Raw genomic sequence first — 10,119 nt, forward strand, 5'->3', positions numbered from 1 at the left:
CTATTGCTGATTCATGTTGAGGTTTGACAGAAAACAACAAAATTATGTAAAGCAATTATACTTCAATAAAAAATAAATAAATTAAAAAAAAAAGAAAAACTACAGTATGATCCAGCAATCCTACTTCCGGGTGTATATATGAAGGAAGTGAAATCACTGTCTCAAAAATATATCTGCACTCTCATTTTCATTGTACTATTATTCCCTGTAGCCAAAGAGGTTGAAGCAATGCAATTGCCCATCCATGTATGGGCATGTACAGACACACACACACACACACACACACACACACACAGAGGAAGATTATTCACTCATGAAATAAGAAAGCAGAAAACCTGCCATTTGTGAAAAGGTGGATGGACTTTGAGGGGATTACACTTGGTGAAATAAATCAGAGAAAGACAAACACTGTATGATTTCACTTAAAAGTGGAATCTAAAATAACCAAACTCAGAGAAACACAGGGTAGACTGGTAGTTGCCAGAGATAGAGGTTTGGGGAAAATGGAGAACTGTTGGTTAAAGAGTACAACTTTCCATGTATTGGAGGAATAAGTTCTGGAGATCTGATGTACTGCATGGTGACTACAGTTAACAAAACTGTATTATATGCTTGAAAGTTTGTAAGAGCATGTATGTTAAATATTATCACCAAAAAATGTAATTATATCATATGATTAAAATAGTAATGGATCTTATTGTAGTGATCATTTTTGAAAATACCATGGTATCAAATCATCCTGTTATACATAACAGACATATAAGACAATGGTATATGTCAATTGTATCTCAGCAAAACTGGAAAAAACCAACTCAGATTATCTTTTTCCTAAAGTAAGTCGAGACTTGGTTTTAATCTTTTTCAAGATGGTTCTAGAGTAGCTATTAGTCTATTGTGTAAAGTTTACTCCTAATTAACAACCTCTCCCTTTTGTTAGTTTGATGCCCAGATGCTAAATATGTATCTCTATTTTGGTAACATTCAATGTGGCCTGCACTATTTGCTTTCCTGTACTTCTGTTCTGTTCTTAAACCCCTAGGTGCTTCTCTGTGGTGGGCTTCGTTTTATCTCACCCTCTTTATGGGCAATCCATGACTCAGTCAACGAGCCCTCGGTATAGCTTCCTTCTCTCCAGATACTTAGGTACCATGAAAACTAACATTGACCCTTTGGCCTGGTGTGATTGTCATGCTCCACTTTGACAACTGCTCTCTGGCCTGCGATCAGGAAATCCTCCAAGGCAGAGATCTTGTGCAATTAAAAAGCAGATTTTAAAACTTAAAAAAAAAAATAATAAAATTAAAAAAAAAAAAAAAAAGCTTATGCTTTGAGTGTTCCTTCTCTCAAGGATCTTTTCCTTGTGCTATCTGTTATTCAAAGCCTGAAAAGTCTCACTTCATGTTATTTTATTGAATAATATTGTTGCTGATAGGCTTCCCAGTGGCTCAGTGGTAAAGAATCCTCCTGCCAATGCAGGAGGATTTGATCCCTGGGTCAGGAAAATTCCTGGAGAAAGAAATGGCAACCCATGCCCATATTCTTGCCCAGAAAATCACATGGAAAGGGGAGCCTGGGGTCTACACTCCATGAGGTTGCAAAGAGTCTGACATGACTTAATGACTGAACAACAACCTTTTTGATTATGGTGATAGGCTACTCTGAAATCACCAGAAACAGAAGTTGATAGTGATATTTTAAATAATGATTTTTCAATATTCATTTATTTCTGGCTGCACTGGGTCTTTGCTGCTGCATGTAGGTTTTCTCTAGTAGCAGCCAGTGGGGGCTATTCTCTGGTTACAGTGTGCAGGCTTTTCACTGTGGTGACTTCTTTTTTGTGGTGCTCAGATCCTAGGGCACACAGACTTCAGTAGCAGCAGCTTGTGGGCTTAGTAGTTGCAATGCATAGGCTCCAGTAGTTATGGCGAAAGGGGTTTGTTGCCCCGTGACATGTGGAGTGGTTCCGGGCTAGGGATCAAACCCTTGTCCCCTGTATTGGCAGGCAGATTCTTAATCACTGGACCACCAGAGAAATTCAATATTCAGTTTTTTAGGTGATATTGCTGACACTTATAATAGATTTAATTCACTATTCATTATTGTTTTCTCATTACATTTTTCTATGTGGCATCTGGAATCCACACATTTAAAATATGAGAATAATTAGATATGGTTGGAAAACTAATAATGAGAGTACTTACCAATCAAAGTGGAACTAGATATTCTACACTAGTTAGGGAATCTTCTTGCAAATATTAGTGAAAGTGAAGTGCACTCAGTCATGTCCAATTCTTTGCAACCCCATGGACTATAGACTGCTAAACTCCTCTTCCCCTGGAAATCTCCAGGCCAGAATACTGGAGTGGGTAGCCATTCCCTTCTTCAGGGGATTTTCCCAATCCAGGGATTGAACTCAGGTCTCCCATATTGCAGGCAGATACTTTACCATCAATCACAATGCTGTGTTCTCTGGAGAAACCAATTACACAAGTGTTCCTCTTCTGGGTGATATAGTTGCAGAAAATGACTCTATGTGTGGACCAAATAAACCTTGCCCCAGGACATAGGGCTTATAGATCTAAACATGAGCTGTGGAACCAATTTGCTTCACCTTAGGCTGGCTTTGGTTAGGGCCTTGCCCTCTGAAAATCACATTCAGAGGGTAGACCCCAATGTTTATGAGGCTTTGTGTGCCCTACCCTGTATGACTCACAGTACACAAATCAACCACCCCCAAGAAGCTCACTTCTGCAATAAACAGAACATATCCAGTACTTTTGGAAAATGAAGACCTTTAAAAAAGAAATTTACCACTTGTGAGTTTCAGCTTCTGGTCAATTGTTCTCAGTTGAAAGCAGAAAAGTTTATCTCCTTCCTTACAATTGATATTTTACCATTTTCCATTTCCCACAACATTCATCTTTCCTATACTAGCCTTTATTTCATAGATTGTGTTCTTCCTCTTTACTTTTTCCTGAAACAAAAATTTAACATTCAGGTCTGAAAATATAGTAACCTCCACATGTATGAGAAAGATCCTTGTGACACAGTGAAAACAAGATATAAAAAAGCAATTACAGGCACAGATATATGCATGGTTTTGGCAAGGTCTTTTCTGAGAACTTTCCTTTTATTATCGTGATTTTTTTATTTTAGGCTTTCATGTTCTAGATGTTTTCTATTTAGCAATTCTATAATGGTGAGTTTGCTTCCTATTTTCTACTGCTTCTTCCTCAAGGGCAGTTTTATTTACTTAAAACAAATGGAATCATGGGGATCAGAAATCCCTGATGTACATTTTGGCTCCTCTTAGGCAGAGGAAATGATGGAGAAAGAAATGGCAACCCACTCCAGTATTCCTGCCTGGAGCATTCCATAGACAGAGGGGCTTGGCAGGCTACAGTCCATGGGGTTGAAAACAGAAACGACTGAATGGCTAACACACATACACAGGCAGAAATGAATGGATGTTGATTATAACTTTTCATTTAATAGGTTATAAAAACCTATCAGAAACAGGGAAGTTTCTGACAATTCACTAGTTTTTTCTCTAACTTCTCCATTTATTCAATAGAGAAAATCTGCTTTCTCCAATATCTTATTCCCATTGATGTAGGCCCCACAGTTCACACTCCATGTGTCTCACTGATGTAAGCTGTTGCTGCTGCTGCATCACTTCAGTCGTGTCCAACTCTGTGCGACCCCATAGACGGCAGCCCACCAGGCTCCCCCGTCCCTGGGATTCTCCAGGCAAGAACACTGGAGTGGGTTGTCATTTCCTTCTCCAATGCATGAAAGTGAAAAGTGAAAGTGAATTCTCTCAGTCATGTCCAGCTCTTAGCGACCCCATGGACTGCAGCCTACCAAGCTCTGCCATCCATGGGATTTTCCAGGCAAGAGTACTGCAGTAGGTTGCCATTGCCTTCTCTCTGATGTAAGCTATTACTCATCAATTCTATAATTGCATTTATAAGCATGATCTCTTAAAGATAGAGTAAAAAAGTGATGGAGATAAATTATGGGGCTACCTGAGAAGATATATATACAGGTTTATGAACAGTCAATTATATAAAATATAAGGTGAGTTCATAGACATTTGTAAGTTTTAGGGGGATTTAAGGTATCATGCTTTCTAGTACCCCAAATTTGGAAATTGACATGTCAGTAAAATGTTCTCTGCCTTTTTTTTTCTTAAATAAAAGAATTAGATTACCAGATTTTCCAAATATCATGCAATACAATATTTTTTAATTAGCTGTTCCTGAATGACTGGTTAAATAAATGAATAAGGTAGAAGAGACAGCACTGAATTGTTATATCATTTGCCTAACTGTTGAATGTATGTGCATTCAGGAGAGTACAAGCCAATCTATTTACTACTCTGGATGTAGGTCACAAACAGAATTTAATCTGAGTAAGGCAATCTGTTCTTCAAAGTAAAAAAGAAAATGATGAATTTATGGTAGAATTCAGAGATTAAATTATTAGAATGTGCATATTGATTTATACCCTGCTCTGTCCTTGTTCATGGTGTCTGAGACTAAGTAATCATAACTGGAGAAATGACAAGGTTTCTTGGTGAATCTTTTCAAGGACTTTCTTGGAGCTCTCTTAGGTAGAAGAATGCTAATAGGTCACCCAATCTCATTTCTTGTTGGGTGGTAGACTTGACCAGCTATCTCTAGTTAAGAGACAGAACCGAGAACTGAGTTCCTATATTCAGTCAGTAAGAACAGCTTGGCAAGACATCCAATTTCAGGCACTGAAGGAGAAAATTAAAAGCAATTTTAAGAGATTACCTGATGTAACACAAACAATCCATACATAAATATTCCCAATGCTTGTTTGAGAAGACTATCTGATCTTGGAAATTTCATTTGCTATTTTGATGATGCTGTTTGGAACTTCAAACTTTTGATCAAGGCCAACTTCAGACACAGATGATGCTTTGTTTATCTCCAGGATTTCTTTGTATTCATGGTAATCAGATTTGGTAATGACTTTCTGCTTTGTGAATTTCTTTTTAAGGTTGTTAAAAACCTTCAGTTGGAAAAACTGACGTGCAGTAACCACTGTAGCATGAAATATTGTGCTTTTCTCCTCTTCTGGAGACTCATATTCAAATGGCTCTGTTGCTTTTAGTGCCATCACTATCTTTGGACCCTTTTGAAGAACATCTCTCCTGGCAGTTTTCTTACACTGGACCTGTGTTTTCTGGTTCTGTGTTGGACAAAAACAGAAAAATAAACTTACAAGTTTGAGCAGGTATATAAAGTGATTTTCTCTGATTGAAACCTCAGTTACAACCCTGGATCGCACAACCTTCATAGATATTTAAAGCTGGAGTCAGGATAGAGAGGAAGTGCTTAACAGAAAGGAAATGGACATGAACTGGTAAAACTTAGGTAGCACATGTGTAAGGTGGCAGACAACAAGAATGAAAGCTAGAATGTCCAATTTTAAGCTATTCAGAATAGCTTCTTGCTGAATTAAAGCATGATCCTCAGCAAGAGCAACAGAGCCGTGGAGGAAGCAAATATTGTCATGAAAGATTTGAGACATAGATTAAAATATAATGATAAATCCAAATATGTCCTCCTCTCACATAAATGACTAACCAAAGTAAAAAGAATGAAAAAAGAACTAAGATAGCATTAAAAATAGAGAACGGTGCCTACGAAAAGCTACAAACATTAAAAAAAATTCATGTATCACTAGAGTACCTGGGGTCATTTTGAAGATTCTAAATATTGTCTCTTTCCAAGAAATAAAGTCTGTCACAAGTAGTGAGCATGACATGTAGTGACTCAGAATTCCCTATTCTAAATTGGCTCAAATAAAGGATATCTGATTAGAATCATGTCCCCTTTGGTATATTCACAGTATTTCTGTGTCTTGGATGTTAACAGAAAAACAGAGGACAGGTTTGCTCACTTCTAACCTCCTTTCTCCACAGAGATCTGATATTACTGAGTTACAGCAGAATACTTTCAGGATGGAAAAGCTGCCCAATCTGTAATTGGCAAAGTGGTAGGCATAGTGGGGTGCTGTCATATGTTCATGAAAAATGGAGTCAAGCTATCTACCTCTACAGACCAGAAGTTCTTAGAATGGTCTGACCTGGGATATTACACATGATGATCACCTATAGATGACTGTGGACTTTCCCAGGGTATGGCTTCTCATCAATGTGATCAATTCATCAGAACAAAGGAAACGCTCTTGCCAAAGCAAGTAGATCAATAACAATAGTTATGTAAAACTAACAATAGTCACTGTGAAATGCACCTGTTACTGATGTGAAAAAAAAAAAAAAAAACTCAGAAAAGAGAAACAGGAAATGTGTCTCTCAGGTAGGTGAGTAGAGGATGGAGTTGATGATGAAGTCTGGGGAGGTGGAGGAAAGCCCATGGCTGTGTATGTGCTGTTTACTGAAGAGTACAGAGACTGACCCTGCTCCTGAGACATCTTATTCCTTTTAGTTTCTGTAGCTCCTTTGATTGTGTTTTTTATTTTCTGAAAGCAGTTTAATTTCTGTTAATTGTTTTTAGTATTAAAAGAACCAGAACATATTTTCATCACATTGTAGTAGGTTCTATTTATATGCAATTTGATATCTTTGAAAAATCAAAGGAGTTCCAACCCATCCCCAAAACAGATGGCTGGGAGATAAGAATGGGCACGGATAATTGCGTTAAAAAAGAGATGGTTGATTCACACAAACACATACTACTCCAATCACCTCTGTGTCATAATAGGAAGAGCACTGGTCTTATTTATTTATTTTACTTTTTTTTTTTTTACTTTACAATATTGTATTGGTTCTGGCACACATCAACATGATCCACCACGGGCATACGCATGTTCCCCACCCTGAAACCCCTTCCCTCCTCACTCCCCTTACCATCCCTCCGGATCATCCCAGTGCACCAGCCCCAAGCATCCAGTATCATGCATCACACCTGGACTGGTAATTCGTTTCTTATATGATATGATACATGTTTCAGTGCCATTCCCCCAAATCGTCCCACCCTCTCCCTCTCCCACAGAGTCCAAAAGACTGTTTTATACATCTGTGTCTCTTTTGCTGTCTCGAATACAGGGTTATCATTACCATCTTTCTAAATTCCATATATATGTGTTAGTATACTGTATTGGTGTTTTTCTTTCTGGCTTACTTCACTCTGTATAATAGGCTCCAGTTTCATCCACCTCATTAGAACGGATTCAAATGTATTCTTTCTAATGGCTGAGTAATACTCCATTGTGTATATGTACCACAGCTATCTTATCCATTCATCTGCTGATGGACATCTCGGTTGCTTCCATGTCCTGGCTATCATAAACAGTGCTGCGATGAACATTGGGGTACACGTGTCCCTTTCAATTCTGGTTTCCTCGGTGTGTATGCCCAGCACTGGGATTACTGCATCATAAGGCAGTTCTCTTTCCAGGTTTTAAGGAATCTCCACACTGTTCTCCATAGTGGCTGTAATAGTTTGCGTTCCCACCAACAGTTGTAAGAGGGTTCCCTTTTTTTCCACACCCTCTCCAGCATTTATTGCTTGTAGACTTCTGGATAGCAGCCATTCTGACTTGCATGAAAAGGTACCTCATTGTGGTTTTGATGTGCATTTCTCTGATAATGAGTGATGTTGAGTATCTTTTCATGTGTTTGTTAGCCATCTCTATGTCTTCTTTGGAGAAATGTCTGTTTAGCTCTTTGGCCCATTTTTTGATTGGGTAGTTTATTTTTCTGGAATTGAGCTGCATAAGTTGCTTGTATATTTTTGAAATTAGCTCTTTGTCAGTTGCTTCATTTGCTATTATTTTCTCCCATTCTGAAAGCTGTCTTTTCACCTTGCTTATAGTTTCCTTTGTTGTGTAGAAGCTTTTAATTTTAAGAGGTGCCATTTGTTCATTTTGCTTTTATTTCCAATATTCTGGGAGGTGGGTCATAGAGGATCCTGCTGTGATTTATGTCGGAGAGTGTTTTGCCTAAGTTCTCCACTAGGAGTTTTATAGCTTAGGTCTTAGGTTTAGATCTTTAATCCATTTCTAGTTTATTTTTGTGTATGGTGTTAGAAAGTGTTCTAGTTTCATTCTTTTACAAGTGTTTGGCCAGCTTTCCTAGCACCACTTGTTAAAGACATTGTCTTTTCTCCATTGTATATTCTTGCCTCCTTTGTCAAGGATAAGGTGTCCATCAGTTCAGTTCAGTCGCTCAGTCGTATCCGACTCTTTGAGATCCCATGAATCGCAGCAAGCCAGGCCTCCCTGTCCATCACCATCTCCCGGAGTTCACTCAGACTCACATCCATCAAGTCAGTGATGCCATCCAGCCATCTCATCCTCTGTCGTCCCCTTCTCCTACTGCCCCTAATCCCTCCCATCATCAGAGTCTTTTCCAGTGAGTCAACTCTTCTCATGAGGTGGCCAAAGTACTGGAGTTTCAGCTTCAGCATCATTCCTTCCAAAGAAATCCCAGGGCTGATCTTCAGAAAGGATTGGTTAGATCTTCTTATAGTCCAAGGGACTTTCAAGAGTCTTCTCCAACACCACAGTTCAAAAGTATCAATTCTTTGGCCCTCAGCCATCTTCATAGTCCAACTCTCACATCCATACATGACCACAGGAAAAACCGTAGCCTTGACTAGATGGACCATAGTCGGCAACGTACTGTCTCTGCTTTTGAATATGCTATCTAGGTTGGTCATAACTTTTCTTCCAAGGAGTAAGTGTCTTTTAATTTCATGGCTGCAGTCACCATCTGCAGTGATTTTGGAGCCCAAAAAAATGAAGTCTGACACTGTTTCCTCTGTTTCCCCATCTATTTCCCGTGAAGTGATGGGGCCAGATGCAATGATCTTCATTTTCTGAATGCTGAGCTTTAAGCCAACTTTTTCACTCTCCACTTTCACTTTCATCAAGAGGCTTTCAGTTCCTCTTCACTTTCTGCCATAAGGGTGGTGTCATCTGCATATCTGAGGTTATTGATATTTCTCCGGCAATCTTGATTCCAGCTTGTGTTTCTTCCAGTCCAGCGTTTCTCGTGATGTACTCTGCATACAAGTTAAATAAGCAGGGTGACAATATACAGCCTTGACGTACTCTTTTTCTTATTTGAACCAGTCTGTTGTTCCATGTCCAGTTCTAACTATTATATCTCCTACTGTGGGCAGTATGCCCTGCATACAGATTTCTCAAGAGGCAGGTCAGGTGGCCTGATATTTCCATCTCTTTCAGAATTTTCCAAGGTTTATTGTGATCCACACAGTCAAAGGCTTTGGCATAGTCAATAAAGCAGAAATAGATGTTTTTCTGGAACTCTCTTGCTTTTTCCATAATCCAGTGGATGTTGACAGTTTGATCTCCGGTTCCTCTTCCTTCTCTAAAACCAGCCTGAACATCAGGAAGTCCACGGTTCACGTATTGCTGAAGCCTGGCTTGGAGAATTTTGAGCATTACTTTACTAGCATGTGAGATGAGTGCAATTATGTGGTAGTTTGAGCATTTTTTGGCATTGCCTTTCTTTGGGATTGAAATGAAACCTGACCTTTTCCAGTCCTGTGGCCACTGCTGAGTTTTCCAAATTTGCTGGCATATTGAGTGCAGCACTTTCACACCATCATCTTTCAGGATTTGAAGCAGCTCAACTGGAATTTCATCACCTCCACTAGCTTTGTTCGTAGTGATGCTTTCTAAGGCCCACTTGACTTCACATTCCAGGATGTCTGGCTCTAGGTGAGTGATCACACCATTGTGATGATCCGAGTCATGAAGATCTTTTTTGTACAGTTCTTCTGTGTATTCTTGCCACCTCTTCTTAATATCTTCTGTTTCTGTTAGGTCCATACCATTTCTGTCCTTTATCGAGCCCATCTTTGCATGAAATATTCCCTTGGTATCTCTAATTTCTTGAAGAGATCTCTAGTCTTTCCCATTCTGTTCTTTTCCTCTATTTCTTTGCATTGATCACTGAGGAAGGCTTTCTTATTTCTTCTTGCAATTCTCTGGAACTCTGCATTCAAATGCTTATATCTTTCTTTTTCTCCTTTGTTTTTTGCCTCTCTTCTTTTCACAGCTATTTGTAAGGCCTCCCCAGATAGCTAATTTAAT

At 38.9% G+C, this 10,119-nt stretch overlaps 1 protein-coding gene across 1 annotated transcript; it reads right to left on the reverse strand.

Moving 5' to 3' along the window:
• Positions 1–1,186: 1,186 nt before the first annotated feature.
• LOC128044855 (myeloid cell nuclear differentiation antigen-like) lies at positions 1,187–6,863 on the reverse strand. Its single transcript, XM_052637279.1, is given in 7 exon segments — positions 1,187–1,248; positions 2,812–2,974; positions 4,800–4,859; positions 4,861–5,220; positions 5,606–5,613; positions 6,336–6,516; positions 6,810–6,863. Coding segments are annotated over 7 exon segments (888 nt in total).
• Between the last annotated feature and the right edge of the window lie 3,256 nt (positions 6,864–10,119).

The sequence above is a fragment of the Budorcas taxicolor genome, chromosome 3 (assembly GCF_023091745.1).
Source record: "Budorcas taxicolor isolate Tak-1 chromosome 3, Takin1.1, whole genome shotgun sequence".
NCBI lineage: Eukaryota > Metazoa > Chordata > Mammalia > Artiodactyla > Bovidae > Budorcas > Budorcas taxicolor.